Raw genomic sequence first — 18,052 nt, 5'->3', positions numbered from 1 at the left:
TCTTTCTGTATCAGCTTCACATTAATTTAAATATCTGCACTCTGAAAACTGAACGTATGTGTGAATAAAGCCAAGACTTTCCTCTGAAACTGTAAATAAGAAAGAAGAGATGACAAGCACACATAGACACAAGTAGGTTTTTACTCAGTCATATTACAGCTATTTACCGTATATATGTATCCATAATATTTGTTTATACTGGCTTTTTCATTACATGGATTCTTGGACATTACCAGGCAGTGCTCCGCATCAGTGTTACAGTACTTGATATGGTATTCGTGTAAAGCATTATAACTCTGAAGCACAGTACGAGATAAGTTTTTACCTCTTATGCCATTATGACCTATAGAAATTGAACGGTGCAAATATGGATCGATAAAAATTTGAACCTCAACAAGTGACTGCTTTATCTTCAGTGTGTTTTTAAAAATGAGCTGAACTTCTGTCCTTGTTCGGACTAGGTACTTCTAACAGTTACCTCAGCATCTTTTCAACTCTAACCATACAATGTTAGAATTGTCTATCACTGCAGAGTGAAATCTAGGAAAACAAATAAATAGAATACGCATGTAAAAGGAGAGGATTCCTGACCCCTCTTTTTTTTTCCCCCCCTCAGAAGAATGTTTCCTGTTCCCATGAGTTCAAAGAGGACACAGAACCGAGAACAGATATTGTAAACTTAAAAATTAAACTCTGAATGGTTAATCATCCTATTGATTAAATATTGACTACTCAGTTTAGGACAGACAATACTGTAAATCCTCTAGATAACTGTTCTGGAACTTATTTCACTGAACTGAATTTTGCTATTGCTCTTATTTTCCTTATTCTCATTAATGAAGACAAAAATTGTTCAACGAATTTCTTCAAAAAATAACTGCACAATTAATTTAATAATTTAAATACTCACTTGAAAGCAGTCTTCTGCCACTTCAACATCATTTTGGGAGGGTGGATAACCTAAAGTAAAAAAAACAAACCAAAATAGACAAGGTTATTTTCTTTTTTTTTATGGTTTACTGCTGCTAGTAGTCCACACCATCCTTCAATATTGAGCTACGATGATATAAATATGCTTGTTTACTTTTTTAACCAGTAGATCACTGTATTTCAAGTTGATTTTAATAAATACCATTCATTTCTACATTCTGTATTTTATATACCGAGTACTCCTAGCCACACTCCTCTCTCTTGCTCACACCTTTCTTGTAAAAACTTTTTCAAAGTGTCATCAGAAGTCAGAAGCAAGGGAGTATATTCTTGTTAATGTAGCGTTTTGAAAATTAAAGGTAGATACATTTGGTTGGCATGAATGCACACTGTGCTATATTTTGCTATAAATCAGCAGAAATTGGAACTGTGAGACCCTAAGAGAGACAAGAACTCATATGTTGTCTAATTATTTCTCTTGCAGGGATATGGATGACATCAGCACAATTCAAAAGAAGTCATTCTAGTATGCCAAAAAGCATTTCCCTTCAGAAACCTGTTTCTCCCTTTGCTAACACTGTAACACACATTCAATCCCTAAAGTTACAGCACAGAATATTTTGTTTCAATTTCTCCCTTTGAGTTACTTTTTTTTTTTTTTTTTTTTTTTTTTTTTTTTTTTTTACAAGCCTGAAAGAGATGTTCTTTCCATTCAATAGACACCTGTTCTCTTCCCTCTCTCCCTTTCCCCATCCAGCGATACACTTATATTTTCAGCTCAAAATCGAGGCTTGATGATCTTCAGTTTGCTCTCTAGTTTCCTTGAGGTCAGTGAAGCTCTGGAACCAGTTAGCCACATTACTTTTACCGTCCCATATAAACCTGTCCTCAGAACTACTTTGTCAGCTGTTAGTAAACAAATAAAGCTATTAGCTGAAAGTATATGCAGATAAAAAGAGAACTCAACAGGCCTCAAATCATTCAATTTCATAGCTTATCCTCTAAGAACACAGAAACCATAACAAGCTTCTGAGAAGATGATCCAAGTAACACACTTTAGCACTCCAGCTTCCTCCATTTCTTCATCTTTTAAAACAAAACCAAAAACGAGCCAATGCTTTATTGTATAGGGATGTTTTGGGGAATTACCTTATTAGTGTTTGTGAAACAATTTAAACAATTTAAGACACTGGGATGAATGGCACTTTAGAAATACCAGAGGTACTATTTAAAAACTGTTAAAATCTCAATATGCTATAGATCAAGACACATCTTTCAATACTGTCAGCATTAACATTATGCAAAGTGCTTTGACTTCTCATTTACTAAATGCTCAAAACACCCCCCCCAACCCCTCCACCTGAAATACGTACCTTGAGAAATATCCTCTACTGCTCTCCGAATACCTCTGTCAAATGCTCTTGCATCAGCAGGACTCTGAAATGTGAGGCCAAACTTTTTGTCATCAATCTTCCAGTGGTAAAAAGTAGGAGTAACTTTGTTGTAAACGAGGTCCTTCTTTAATGTGCATTCCAAGACCACCTTCCAGAAAGAAGACAGGAGGGAAAGATATCACTGACTCACATATCAAATTTGAGAATAAAATGTAGTCATCCTGAATCACCTGAAAACATACATCATAAGAGCAGGCAAAAGTCTCTGCTTAAATTTCTTCCTGTTACAAGGACATAGTTTTAACTTTGTTTCCATTATGGCCAAATCATTCGCTAAGGGCTGCTGACAGGCGATATGGGTTAAGGACACTGCTTGTATTCCCAGTGAATCTTCCCAGCCCCAAAAGTATCTCGTACCCGCAGCAAGTACTTCTGTCAGTACAGACCTGCTAGATGCCCAGCAAATGAAATAGGCCGTATCCCAAAAAAAACATTATTGTGCTGATATCAAGTATTGCTGTATCACTGGGATTTTTATTTGTAAAATTTTTGAGCCCTGGACTAACTTTACGCTGCTTTCAGGCAATATCAGCTTTCTCCCAGAAAGGCTACTACACAAGAGAAAATAATACAAGAGAATTGTCTTAAAAACTGAAATTAATCAAAACTAAAATATGTATTACTGCCTGTACCTAGACACGAATATATTTATGGCTCATGTTCAACTATAACAAAAACAGTAATTAGGAATAACTAACAACTATTTGGCTACAAAACCATTACAGGTATACATGCACATTCAGTTATGAAGCAAAGCTGCAATCTTCACACCATTTCCCCACTTTAAATTGGCTGGGTTTTTAAGATATATTTTCTTATTTAATTTACCTGCAAAAATGATTTTATGCAACATTGTTACATTGAATGTTTCTTGATTAAAAAAAAAAATCTAAGGTGAACAAGAAAGTATGGAAGGACATGTACTGATCCACTCCTGTTGCACTAGGTATAATAAAACGCAAAGCAAGGCAACCTGTATCTCTGTATTACTACCAGGTTCTGAAAACCTATACGGAGAGGTGAATGAGGAATTTTAATATTCTATCATTTCAACATTAATGTATTTTCAGAATTTTCATTTTTAATTTTGTTACACATGCAGCTCTTTGAGGGAAAAATAAAAAAATTCTTTACAGCATGTGGAAAAGTAAGCTTGATTATAACCATAACTTACAAAAAAATCTCCAAATTTTTTTAAAAAACAAACCACACTGTCTGTTCTTAGATTATTCTTACACATCCTTTGTGTTCTTCCTCTCCATTCCTTGCCTAATTATTACCTAGGCAAAGAGGTTTTTTTCCTCCTGCCCTTCATTATTTATTCCCCCTACCCTACACCCCACCACTAATCATCTCGAGTTTTACTGCCTTTTAGCTCTGTTTCTAGAAGGATGACATTCTTTCCGCACACAAAGTCTTTCAGCATTATTTTTGTTACTCCACCCTGAATTCCCTAAATGGTCAATCTGTCGATACAACTATGTACAAGAAAGCATAGGAAGGAATCTAACTACTTGCTGTAGATGTGCAAGAAAAGGTGCTGCAGCAAAAAAAAAGTATCCTTCTGCAGTTCTAAAGTGTATTAAAACATTCTTTGTTCCTTTTGATGATTTTAACTCCTTTTTAGGAGGAAGCAAGTTTAAAAATGAAGATTTCTCACATCACTGCGTTTTCTAGGTCTGTGAGCACTTTTTGGAGATCCCTACTATATTAAACACCAACTATTTTCACATTATATTTTGTGTGCAGTTTCATCCAAAGTATCAACAACAACTACTGCAAGACTGATTTTACAGCATCTCAATGAAGACCTGCTCTCAAAGGAGTTAATCTAGATTACTTTATACTGAAAATTCATACCTGGATGACAAATATTTTTACAAGATGGTAACACTGGAGATAGACTATTGGAGTAAAACTGGAATAAACTCCAGTCATAGCAGCCATCCCACCACGTCTCTGTAATGCCAATAAAATCACAGCCCTGCAGGTGTGCGCACGTCTCTGACTCCTCTTTCTCTATTCTCCATGCTACATGGGTTTGCACAGAGGTATTTAAGTTGGGCCCCTGATGCAGCTGACTTACTGGCTGGAGTGGCCGGAATTCCTTTGTGCTGCACTCCAGGTGCTCTCCTGCTGACCCTGATCCTTCTCCGGGCTCTGGGCAGCTATTGCTGGCACTGGCATCAAACTGGTAGGAGTGGGATGGACTGAGGTTCCCCTCCCCCGGCAACTTTTGTTTAAAGCGCTCTTCAAACTGGCCTGGGGACCAAGCAGCGTGACCTGAGCACATTCCTGCTACAGAGCATGTGGCCCCAGTGCCACCGTGACCCCGTGACAGGATTATTATTCTGTGTGTGATTTTTTTTTTTTCCAATTCAAAGAGTAAGATGATGTAAGGACTGTACTAGAGCCCATCAGAATCAATCTTTTATCAAACTTTAAAGCCAATTAAAAAAAAGAACGATAAATCTTTTTGAACTGCAGGTTTTTAGAAGGGAACAGTATTTATATTCAGTTTCAGCTTTGTATCTCTCCCTTTACACTATTACCTGTTCTTCAAAACAAAGATTTTAAACTTTGATTTGTCACTCCTGACTCACGACCCAAAAGATACTAGTCTTTTTTTTTTTTTTTTTTACCTTCAGTAAAAACTTGCATGGCAAAGGACTGGAGAAGAAAATAGAACAGAGAAGTCTACTAGACATTTCATTCAAGAATGTAAAATTCACCAAAGCCTGGAAAAGCTTGAGCCTGATGTATGTTTAACACTACTGCTATTAAGATAGAAGAGAGCTACTGTAAACACAGTAAAAGAGAGCAGCAGACCTGACCAGGTTAGGAGGGAGCACAATTGTTCCAAGCAGACTGGCTGGAGCCAGATCTAGGAAGGCGAGTATAATAAAGGAGGAAACGTGTAATTATATCAAAGTCTTCACAAAATACCCTTACATTCCAACGCAGATCTAAACAACCTGAGCAAACTAGAAGGGAGCATTCCCTCTCCTAAATTAATTCAATGGTGACACCACTTTGATTTTCTTCTCAGATAACCAGGATGCTTTTTGTGAACCCCAAGAGATGTTTTTAATAGCTCAGTACCGCACAAAAATTTTGGAAGTTCTACATGTAGCCTGAAGATGGATTGTAAAAGGGCTGACAGCAACCTAGCTCTCAGGTATATAAAGAAACAAGAACCCCCACCCCCCATCCCCCCTCCAACAAGGAACTTCAATATTTTTGAGTCCCAAAGCATGTAATTTATACAGCTGACTTACAGACTGAGATCTACAGTTCTAATTAAATGTCCACATATCCTATAAAATACATGGAGAGATCTGGCACGCTGCAATTGCAACGTGCTGTCAGAAGCAGCACCTGGAGAAGCAGCAACTCAAGGTACTTTAGAAGAAACAATAAGAGAAGAGATAAAAGATCTCTCATTCTTTTTGAGTATAACCATTTAAAAGGCATCATCCATCAAATACCTCACCGATGGATGTCAAGTTGCTTTGGAGTAAGTTCCACCTTTCTACTGACACATAGGTTGAACAGTAATACTGGAATTATGTTTCCTATGTATCTTAGGTAAAGGCCACAGATACGAATTCCATTTGCTCTCTAACCTGAGGTATTTCAAAACCCATGCTTCCCTGTGTCCCAGAAAAGCACTTCAAGTTTCACGCTATAGGTTCTCCAGGGTAAAGGAATTTCTGTAGTTTTTCTGGAAGCTAAGCCAGTTAGCAAAATAAAGACTTACTGGCCAGAGGAAATAGAAATATAATCTAGTTATAAAGGTATTTTAACAGTGTGTAATGTGACTTGGGGGGGGAGAGGGGGAGGAGACTCCATTTGTAAGGATTACTTCCTTTTTTTTGAGGAAGGTGGTGTTGCGTACTGTGAAATTTTGTCGTTAATTCATTACACTGTATCTCTTGCTTGTCAGTGCATTATTTGAAGTCCACGGAAATACACGCATCCATAGCCAACTTTTACTCCATTACGAGAGCACCACTGTCTTTACAGTGTTCTTCCTCGCAGCCTAAATCTGTACTTGTTAGTTAGCTGAGCTTTAATCAGTATACATTGGATAGATGCTCTTCCCAGCTGCATTTTTTCCACCTTTTATCCTGTGTTTTTGAGGGGCTGACTTCCAACAGCAACTTCCTAAAACTGCAGTAAGATCAAAATCTGCCCTGACAGACGGCGAGACAGACGGACACAGGACAGGACACACACAATAAAATGGGGGCAAAAAAAAAAAAAAAATAAGAGACAAACCAAAAAACCCCACGTTCAATGCAATAAAGGTTTGAAAAACATATTCGTCCTAACAGGAAGAGGAGCAGGTACATTTAAGCCTTCTACCAGAAGTGGAAACGAAACAAGGCTTGCGCAGGGGAAGCAGGAGAGCGAGTGCAAGCAGATCAGGGCGCTGATGGCTGCCACATTTTCGTACGCATGCGGGAGAAACATTAAACCAGCCTTCAGTTCTGAGCATTTTATTACCCTCAGATTCCAAAGGCAAAAGCTATGAATGCCAGAAGTATTAAGAATTAAGAGAAAATTGTCAAGTATTTCGAAATGCAATTAAGCTCCTCAAAACCAGCCTCAATAAGGCTAAAAAAAGTTCTAAAAGGGAACTACTGCAAAGTGAGGAAGGAACTGCAGGTGCGCATAGCTGTGCGGGAACACAGGGTACTCTGCTAATAGCACTACGCCTCGCTGAAACAACTGAGTCAGCACAATTTCTATTTATATGCTCTCTTCCTACAACAGCCAGAGTCAAGGCAGAAAACTCAGCAGTCCCTGCCTCCAGGGAGAAATTGGTCTGCTTGAGGAAGAATCAGCAGTACGGTATAAGAAGTAATTCTACCTTTTAAGCTTACACAGGAGTTGTAAATTATCGGCAGAAAATAGTAAGTTCTCGATAAAGTCATTAAGATGGAGGTTTTGCACTTTCCCCACTTCTTTTTGTTTCCACAGTAAGATACCCCCCCACACACACACCCCCCTTCAGAAACCTATTTGGTACAGAAGAAACCAAGTAAGCCAATTTTGTCTTCCGTAGATCTGCATACGGAAACAGCTGAGATCCTACAGCACAGGCTTCCTTCTGCGAGGCTAACTTTTGTGACGCTCTTTAAGACAAGTTTGTCACTAGTATTTTGTTTAATGTAGCTGCTAAACCAGATCAACTTTTGGACCTGTCAGCTTCATGCTTTCTTCCAATACAAAAGTTGTTTTCATGTGAAATGGCTACTTTTTGTCATAGCCAAATTCCACAACTAACTGAAGCATTACTGAGTAATTAATTCAGATTTTGTGCTTTTAAAAAGTTATCTCATTTTCCAACACTCCTGTTAAATACAGTTATCATTGGTGTATAAACAGGTTAACAAGATTTAAACTTAACCCTCCGCTGGAAAAAAAACTGAATAGCAAGACGTTTCCCCAAATGGATGGAAATGTGCAATGAAAAAAAATATGTTTTAAAGTTTCTAAGAGATCAACATGCTTAATTCTAGAAACGCATAATATTACACCTGAAAACAAGTAATTGGCTCTTTGGGTATATAATCATTGATATGGATAAAAGCTCAGCATCAGCATTATACTGAGACTATGAACTTACTTTCTAGTCTAGAAGCAACAACAAGCAAATGTCTATTCTTAGGTCCTGTGTGGTTTTAATAGCAACACCAAACGGATGTAAATTGTTACCGTTTTATCCCTGAGTCGTTCTCCATGGATAAGAAAATCAGCACAGCTATTCTCTTCCTGGGGAATGACTTTGAAGACTGTGACACAGCTTAGTCCACCCCCTCCGAGTGGTAACCATCCACCACTTGAGTCATCCCGGGTCATCACCACAGCTCGCACTCGTGCATAACTATTACTGTAAGAGATGCAAAAGAAGAAATTAGTTTTTCCATAAATGCAAACCAGCTAAGTCTAGTTAAAAAAAACCCAACCAACCAACCACACACACACACAAACAAAACAAAACAAAATAAACCCACAATCAAGATCACGATAAGTAACGTCATGGAGGTTCAGTCACCACTTCCATAACAGTCAGCTAGAAGAAACCAATCTAAGAAGACCCCTAAAAAAGGCTTTTATGCCTTCATTAGGACTTCTCGGAGCTTATATGTAATTCCTTGTAAAGAAACTTAACCAGACAATATCGTTCCTCATAGTCAAAACCGATATTCTTCTAAAAAACTTTACAGTCAGTGACCTAGCTAGAGAGGGCTGGGGGCGGGGGGGTGTGGGGAAGAGTAAGAATCAGCTCCCGATTTATTTTCGACTAATCATGAAGCCAGTCAGCCACCATGAAATTGCACAGAAAAGAGAACAAGAAAGCAGAAAGAGGTCAGGCCTTCTGCCACTGAAATCTAAACAAGAACAGGCTTCTAGCCAGAAACCCCACTCCCCTTCGTCCCTCCCTCCCTCCTCCCCACGCACGCAGCCCGTCCTTTGCAAGGCTAGGTCAGGGCACACACGCTGTGGGGTTTGACAACAGAACCAGTTACAGCTACTTAAAACCTACTATTTGCAGCGTCTACTAGCTGGTTCTCTCCTGTCTTCGCAGTGTGTGGAAAATTACTTGCATTTTACAATTTAACAGCTTTTTCCATCATTCAGCATTTTTATAAAATAAACAAATGGTTATCACTTCATCACTTAAAAGCCAAATTCCTTTTTCAGAGCCTCAGAAAAAGAGGTTTTGTTGATCTTTCTCTCTCTCAGCTTTTATTTATTTCTTTTAAATTAAATGACATGCTTTAATTTTGGTTACGAATTTGCTACATCAGTTGGACAACCCCATGGTTTACCAAGGAAGTTATAAGATCCTACATTCGAAGTATGATTTCCTGCACAAATATAATAGTACATGAATGAGTATTCCAACACTTTAAAAGAAATAAGCTTCACAATATCTTTTGCAACATATTTCTGGTTGAGGGTTTAAGTACTTATGCCAGTTAGCATTAGTGACATCAAATTTAAGGATTGAGCAGGAAATTAGAAGAGGACAAAGTTGCTCCTTCTGTACCAAATTATTTGTGATATAACCATTCACCAAACTGTTGTATTTTAAAAAGATCGCTGCTTTCTCTCCCCCCCCAATGTTCCAAAATAAGCGAAGGTAGGCTTTTTTGCGTAATTAATATATTACGTTCTCACACACACATATGATTCACACATATGATTCACTTTTATATATATATATACACAGAATTTTGCTGCAAGCATCTAAAGCTTAAATACATAACGGTTTGCAAAATGGGAAATAAGACTATCCAATTTTAGTTTACAGGCAAGTGAATTTCTTCGTAGAGACTTTGCTTGCCCCCCCCCCCCCCCAGCAAAAAAAACCAGCCTCCTCCTCCCCCTAAACCTCATAGTTAAAATGACAGTTCAGTCAATGTTTCTCACCATTTCTGTACCAACATCTTTTAGTAACTCCTCCCACACAGCAGACAAATATTATCAAGAAAAATCCAATCCTTCACTGTATGCATCTATCAATTCTAATATCTGCAAATAAAAATGGCTATATTTTGGTGCTTAATAATACTGAAAGTTGAATCATTCATTGGTCTCTATCACTGTATTTCACTCAGAGATAAGTTCAGATTGTAGTTGTACACTTAAGACACAGGTAGTCATTTGTCTCTTGTTCCTCTCAGATGAGGAGCCTTTTCTGACCAACTGAGGACACCAGGACTGTCCTCTGAAACAGTGAGAAACAGGATGCACTACCTGGTTACACCTACACACTCTCTTTGCTGTTCTCCATTCAAGCAAACCACAAATTTAGCTTTAAAGTTATTAATTCTATAAATTTCATTGTAGATCTGAATTAGAGCTTCCTTTTGTATATCAACAGATTGCAGCAAGAATTCGGTTAAGCATCATTTCGAGATATCACAGGATTTCACTCAGGCTACATGAGAAAACTTGAACTAAACCAGATTAATTCGTCTTTTTTTTTTTAAATAGAAGTTTACACTCCACATCCATTTTCTTTTCAAGAATGGCAAAGGAGAAGCAAAGATGGATGATACATATCATACCTCAATGGCTTAGCTACTTCCATTTGTCAAAAGTCTTCTGTCAGTGTTGAGCTTTTTTCCCCCCTTCCCTACACCGAGACGCCTACTCTGGTCTACTTAAATCATGTTCGACTTCCATATTTTCTATTCTTTATACTGTTTTAAACAACACTTATCCTTTCAAATATTTCAGAAACTACTTTCAAACACACTGCATTCGTGAAGAGCAAAAATGAGCGTCCCCAACAGGTAATATTTAATGAATAACCTCTTAAATGAAAACAAAACAGTTTTTCCAACCACCCTCCCTGTAAATTAACTAGACAAATTCATTACTGTACTTGCAATAAAGCCAAAGACTATGAAGAGATTGCTTAGTTTTGTGTTGTTGTTTGGTTTTGAATATTATTTTTCACATTTTAAAGGAACTCACAATTGGTAATGACGGCTATTTTTAGTAAGAGTACAAAGCTGGTGTGCAATTAGCCACAAAGGAGCAGCAGGACTTAGAACGATTTCCATTTCCAGAATCCTCTGCAAACAAAACAGCATCTGCCTGTCACACTACTGGTGCTGCTGAAGCCACCTAGATCTCTTGCGTCTCTGTAAGTGTTACAGCCCCAGCTACTTAGGGGAATTTTAGAACAAATTGCTAAAATGCCAGTGTAGTTTAGCTGTGGGAAAGAGGACAAACAAGGTGCCACTACTAGGCGTCACCTACTCTTGCATGTTTAGCAGCTCTATCAGGAATACCTGAATAAAAGAAAACGCAACAAAAATGGAAATCAGTTAAATATTGCTCTTATGAAACCTTTTACTAGAGATACCACAAGCACATGAAACGTAGCGTGAAGAGCAGCACTGCAACAACAGGCCCAAACCTACTGTACCACATCCTGCCTTTCCTGAGACCCCCTGATTTTGGTTGTAGCCACTGGAAACTCTTGAGGCAGAGCAAGGTTTACAGGAAAAGCCAAATGGGATTCTGTCCATAGGAGTACTCTGCTTCCCAAGGGCCAGTGCTGAGCATCAGGGAAGACTGGGGACAACCACACCAGAATCCAAGACTAATTCCTAACAATTATGGAAATGGATCTTCTCTCTAACAGACGAGTGCCTCAGGTAAGGAAATGAGAGTACGGTATTCTCATGTGATTACAGCACGTTATAAATTCTAATGAAGTAGGTAAAAAAAAAAGTTATCTAGCAAGTGATTTTCCCCTAGTAGTTAAGAGCTACTGAAAAGTACAGCACATGTCGGAACTGCATACCTACTAAACTTGAAAGGAAGTCATTTTAAGATAGCATAGCATATTGTGTAAAGTTTCATACTGAAAATATTAGCAAATGAAGATGACTCTTGTACCAAAATCAAAAGCTGGAGTGGGGTGAACTAAAAAGCCTGCGAAAGCATGAGGGGGCAGAACCAAAGGGCTACAAACCCCAAGTGGACAGGAAAGATATAAAAGTTATGGTCCTTGCCTGCTATCAACTTTATTTTTAAGAACATCAAGCACTAAAATCCGACCACAGGTTTTAAAAGCTCTCCAAACACTGTGTGTTTTTATCCTTGTAATGCTCTTGGGCCCAAACTGACTTATGACCTGGATGACCAAATGGTCGTTCAAGCCCAGGAGACCTTCCACTGACCTCCACAGGCCGGGACCTTCAGCTCAGCAACTCATGAACAATTCTCTTTCTGGTGGCAGGGGGAAGGGACATAATTGTAATTTTGTCACTATGTTTGGTTTTTTTTTTTTATAAAAACAAATAAATTCTTTTGATAATTTGAGGTATTTCTTATGTGTAATATCAAGCCAATTAAAGATACCAAATGTTATTACAACATTTGTCCGTCCTTCCATTAACGATCCAAAAGAGAATGAAGGTTAAGAATTTTCTGCCAAAATATTTTTCCCAGAGAAAAGGGGAAGAGACGTTGAAGGAGGAGGGTAAAAAAAAAAAAAAAAGGCAGCTATCTTGTTGCATTACATTTATTTTAATCCAATTTCAACAGTATGCAAATCTTCCCTCTCCTAGATTCCTATTAAGCATTACCATGCTTTTATTTGTATTGCATCTTGCACATTTCTGTTTTCATACAGGACTGAAAAATAGTAACAGTGAACTCAGAAATGTTTGATAAGACAATTGAGCTGCAATTACAAATTGTTTTTCAGTACTATAGAGCTCCCACCATCAACATCAAGAAACCTGGATCTTCAAGTGGAATTATAGACTGAACCATACAAGAAACTGACCACTCCTTAGCTTTGGTAAAAGTATATAGCATTATGGTTTCTCTCAAAGCTGGAAAGCAGATTTGCAGAAAAGGACCTCAGGTTTCAGGTGGACACCAAGTTCAACATGAGCCAGCAATGTGCCCTTGAGACAAAGGCAGCCACAAGTATCTCGGGCTGCATTAGGAGAAGCGTTGCCAGCAGGTTGAGGGACATGATCCTTCCCCTCTACTCAGCAGTGGTGAGGGCACACCTGGAGTGCTGTGTCCAGTGCTGGGCTCCCCAATACAAGAGAGAGGTGGAGCTACTGGAGGGAGTCCAGCAAAGGCCACTAAGAGAGTTATGGGACTGGAGCATCTGTCTTATGGCTGAGAGAGCTGGGGCTGTTTAGCCTGGAGAAGAGAAGACTTGGGGGTATCTTATCAACATATATAAATACCTGAAGGGAGGGTGCAAAGAGGATGGAGCCAGGCTCTTTTCAGTGGTGCCCCGTGATGGGACCAGAGCAATGGGCACAAACTGAACCACAGGAGGTTCCACTGGAACATCAGGAACCACTTTTTCACCATGAGGATGCCTGAGCACCGACACAGGTTGCCCAGAGAAGTTGTGGAGTCTCCATCCTTGGAGATATTTGAAAGCCACATGGACATGGTCCTGGGCAACCTGCTCTAGATGTCCACCCCCCTCCTTGAGCAGGGGGTGTGGATAAGACGACCTCCAGAGGTCCCTTCAAACCTCAATTATTCTGTGATTCTTTTATTTGTTTCATCTCGTATTTCAAAGCACAGCAATTTCAATAAAATACAACTTTATAAATATAATGAATACGGGTTAATTTATGAGAATTCATGATACTTTGAAGTAAGAGTTGTCACTGTGCACAACTGCTATTTAAACACTTCTGACAAGGCAAAGGAAAAAAAACCCATCATTCTGAATTCTGAAAAATCGTGACACACTCTGCTATGAAATTACACTGTATTTGCTGGCACGCAAGCAGCAGCTCCAGGCTGATCTCCGAATGTGAACTGGTCATGGATCAAGGCTCTTTACCTTTGACTGGTACTTTACACACGTACTTTAACCCCTCCAACTCCTGGTGCAATATCCTTAAGTGTTTGTAGCCTCACCCAAAAAGCATACACAAACCACACTTGGCTTTTTATGGTTCTTACTATCCAAACAGCTTAGCAGAAGATTTTACAATTCCCAGCTAGACAAGTGTCCATGAGTATGTGCGTGCCCGGAGTACCAAAAGGTAATACCAAACCACTGAGCTAAAGTCTTTTACTTGCAGATAATATTTGTTGAGTATTGACTCAATTTAGGAAAAAAAAAAAATATTAATTTCAGCCATATCACACAAACATATCAGTACACTGCTGATGATATAAAGCCCTTTGTTACTAAAGGTTTAGAGAATGACTGCCACTGGCACAAAACAGTGATGACTTATCTACAACAGAAGGAGATGCAAATATAGCACAAGTACTAAAGATGACATAATTTACATGAAGAAAACATATGACAGAATATCCTATTAGTTTTTATGAAAAGGAAACTGCGGTATATACATTTTTTGCCATAACAACAACTACTGTACGAGGCTCTGCCTGACACGACTGTTACCTTTCTTCTCTCCAAATTATACCAGCAAAGCAGAACACACACCAAACTATTATACTAGTAGAAGGTAAAACTTTGCAGATTTTCTCCTTTAAGAGAGAGGCAAAAGGTATTCTTCACAGCAAAGACAGGATGTACCAGCAACCGTGCCTGACTACTATGTCTAGGAAATTTATTTTTGTGAGGAGCTTAGCAAGGAAAAGACGGATCTCCAGGAGGAACTACAGAAAAATGCTGTTACATTTAAGATACTGGTACCCACACTGATTTACAAACAAAGAGCTTTGGACTTTGCCAAAAAACCTGAATGGGACATTCCTGCTTGAAAAAAAACAAACAAAAAAACCCAACCCGAAACCACCAAAAAACCCCTTCCAGAAACCTGAACTACCAAGCAAAATGGCTTGAACCCAAAATGGCAGAGAGGAAAAGCTACACGGGAAACTGTATTATGTAAGGAGGGATAACTGGTATCCTGAAAGAGCCAAAAATACCTGATTACACAGGACATGCTTTTTTTTTTTTTCCAAAAAAAAAAAAAGTGTTTGACAGTGCAAAAGGGAAAATGAGACACAAATGAACAAGTGTCCGAAGTGGGAAACTGTCAGAACAATACACTGCTGTTATGAGGTGCTCTCTTGGACACAACAGCAGGAAAAAAAAACAACCCAAAAAACCAACAAACCAAAACCCTGAAAAAAATAGCAGCACTAGAACCACATCGCTATTTGAACACAGACAACTTAAGATTTCTGACCATGTAGAGTAACTGACACTGCAAGGTAGAATGGCTACTACTGCAAGACTTCTTGCAAAGCACAAGAGCACACGAAGAACGGAGAAGCTGTTAGAGATCTGAACACACACAGTAGATATTTGACATTTCTGTGAATAACATGTTAGCCCTGCTCCCCAGCGTCTCCTCTTGTTTAATAAATTTAGCTAGTTTCTATTACTTCTGTATGTCATCCATGAGGATCGGTTATATAAAGTAATATTTTAGCAGATTAAAGGAGATCATGACACATACTTGGGTTCTACCTCATTTAAAGCAACCGCCTTCTGGATGCCTAAATTTTCATAATAGCATGGATTCTGCAACACTGTATGGTCAAGGTATATTACTTAGAAAATTGCATCTGATATCAAATACGTAACCAAATAAAAAACTCAAGCAAACTTATTTTTCTTTCTACCCTTCCCCACAGAAGTTAAAAAGAACCAAAAAGATGGGTCAACAGGTTTTGGATACGTGGAGCAGAACTAAGAGAACAGTATACAGTATGTAGTTCCCCTTTGTAAGAGTTGGCGAGACAAGCTCAACATGGAAGATGCATTTTAACGACTTCCACAGCTGTCTGCTTAACAACAGAGGACTCCTGGATAAAATTCTAATTTTAGGCAGATGGGATAACAGATTTTGAGTGGTCAGATCCTGCCACTCATATGCCCCCCAAGCTTAATGAGATTCCTCCAGAAAACCCTACGTTTGCCTCATTTTTAGGAGATGACACCCATGAACTCCAGAAATATCTACTCCTCACCTCAGCCCGGCTTCTCCTCTCTATATATATTCCCATAGCTTTTTTCTTCCTCCTTACCCCAGAATTTCTGAAGATCCACAGGAATCTCTTTACTCCATTTATAGAACAGAAGTGTCTGTACCTCTTCTAATTTTGTGAAATCACTGCTTATTTCTTATCAAGTAGCAATCAAGCTACTGGGTACTGATGCCATGTATTAACTGTGATTTGCTTACCACAGAAACATGCAGATAAAGATGAAAAAGCCCACAAATAAAACAAGAGAAAGAGTTAATTTTTTTTAGGTAAGAAAAGGTACCATCTCTTTCCAATCTTGCAAAAACAGAGGAATGTCTAAAGAAACGATGGAAGACAAGCTTTTAATTTTCTTTAGCACTTTGGCAAACTTAGGACAAGCCTAAGGCAGATTCCACTGAAACTAAGACAACTTGACACTTCCAGTAAGTGTCATTAGACAACAACCATCCAGTCTAGAAGGAAATTTTTTATTTCTTTTAAAAAAGATTAAGCTTAGAGATTCAGTCATGCCTTTTATTTTCCTTGGAATAGCAATGATTACTACAGTTTGTGATACATATTTTAAGGAAAGTTTTTCAGCTAATAGTTACACCTGAGCAAGTCAGAGTTCTCTCTTCTCTCAGGGCCGTTTTTGTCCCCTCTTACATACTCAAAGTCCCTGAGCTTCACTCAACTATGTGAGTACAATTAGATCATCCTCATAGTCAAAGCTATTAGTCATCAAGATTAAGGACGGCAGGACTCTGGAGACCCTGTTAACAGGAGATGTGAGTGCATTAATCAACAAGTCATTTTGTAATAAAGTTCTTGACCACTAAAATAAGGTGAAGGTAACTATTATATTCAAAGATGACCATAGTAAGATTCCTTATGAACAATTTTAGCTACTCTAAGAAGGTATGACAGGCTGTGCTGAATATATGTTATTTTCAAACAAGAACCCGTGTACTTTTTATTTCATTGCTCCTTGCATTTAAGAGTAGTGCTCCGCAAACGGCCAAGATGCTATTATTCTCCTTGTAACACAACTATGAGCCTATTTAGCAAAAATAAAAGGACAAACCACATAAACCCTGCTATACTTTCTCTAACGCACCAGAAAACATTGTCTCAGATTTTATGTTTACTCTGTCTGAATTTCTTTCAGCTTGACCTAGACGCTACACTATTTGGGACAGGGACTATCTGTAATAAGCATAATTCAATAAATACCTGAGTGCGTAATGGTATACAATATGTAGAGTTTAGCTGGTGAGCTGCTACATACTCTTAATCTTTTACCAATACATTTACGGAAGAAAACAATATCAGTCCCACTCAGGTTACTCACCTCAAGCAACACTTGGCATTAGGTAGGCAACCACAACATTTACAATTTTAATCTTGTCCCATTAAAACAAGTTTATAAGAGGTCCAGAGATCATTCCTGGCATGCATTTCCCACTCAGCCTGTACAGAAAAGGAACAGAACCTGAAACCAAATAAAGCATATCCACACTTATAAAAACAACCTTCCTTTAACCGTCTTGCTGAGCTGTGAGATTGCTAATGAATGTTGTATAAGAAACAGTGTCTTAAAACTATGTGAATTAAAACTGTAATATCATGTGTTGATATTGTTAAGTCTAAAGACTGTCTCAACGTTTACACTGATGTGGCTTTTCAAGGACTTTAACCTGCCCATATGAAAGTGATCTTGCAAAGTAAATTATATTCCAGGAAAATCCCTAATGCTAAACTGCTTTTTTTAACATAGTAAAAAACCAAACATCCAAAAGGATGTTTCAAACCTACACAAATGGGCAAATCGTAAATGTCCACACTAATAAAACAGAAAGACTACAAGCCAAACTGCAAAATGCTTAACAAACAGCACCAAAATCAGAGTAAAAAAAAAAATCTGAACGAGCCTTAAGGATGACAGCTTGAATATCTATTTAAAAGGTCTATGTTCATTTACCGAAAGGAAGCTACTATTCCCATGCTATGCAGCACCACACTTTGTGGTTTGAATCAGTCTTTCTGTAGTTTTAACAAGCCATGAATATTTGGGATAGAGGAAATAAACTGAGACAGACAAGTGAAAGACAAACGCAAAGACTTCTGTTACATTAATCCATCAAAGGAGAGGAAACAGAAGATTAACAAGATTACACGAAATGTTTTAATGG

At 38.3% G+C, this 18,052-nt stretch overlaps 1 protein-coding gene across 1 annotated transcript in view; it reads right to left on the bottom strand.

Moving 5' to 3' along the window:
• The window catches only part of SPRED1 (sprouty related EVH1 domain containing 1), a 63,310-nt gene that overhangs the window by 19,787 nt on the left and 25,471 nt on the right, over window positions 1-18,052 (bottom strand). Inside the window, exons 2-4 of the mRNA XM_063332682.1 lie at window positions 8,109-8,283; window positions 2,304-2,472; window positions 911-960 (exon numbers count right to left, since the gene is read on the bottom strand). Coding sequence (XP_063188752.1) covers window positions 911-960; window positions 2,304-2,472; window positions 8,109-8,283 — 394 coding nt within the window. The remainder of the gene's footprint in view (window positions 1-910; window positions 961-2,303; window positions 2,473-8,108; window positions 8,284-18,052) is intronic.

This window comes from Chroicocephalus ridibundus, chromosome 4 (assembly GCF_963924245.1).
Source record: "Chroicocephalus ridibundus chromosome 4, bChrRid1.1, whole genome shotgun sequence".
NCBI classification, from domain to species: Eukaryota; Metazoa; Chordata; class Aves; order Charadriiformes; family Laridae; genus Chroicocephalus; species Chroicocephalus ridibundus.
The sequence above is the reverse complement of the archived record's forward strand: the minus strand, read 5'-3'. Positions and strand labels throughout refer to the sequence as shown.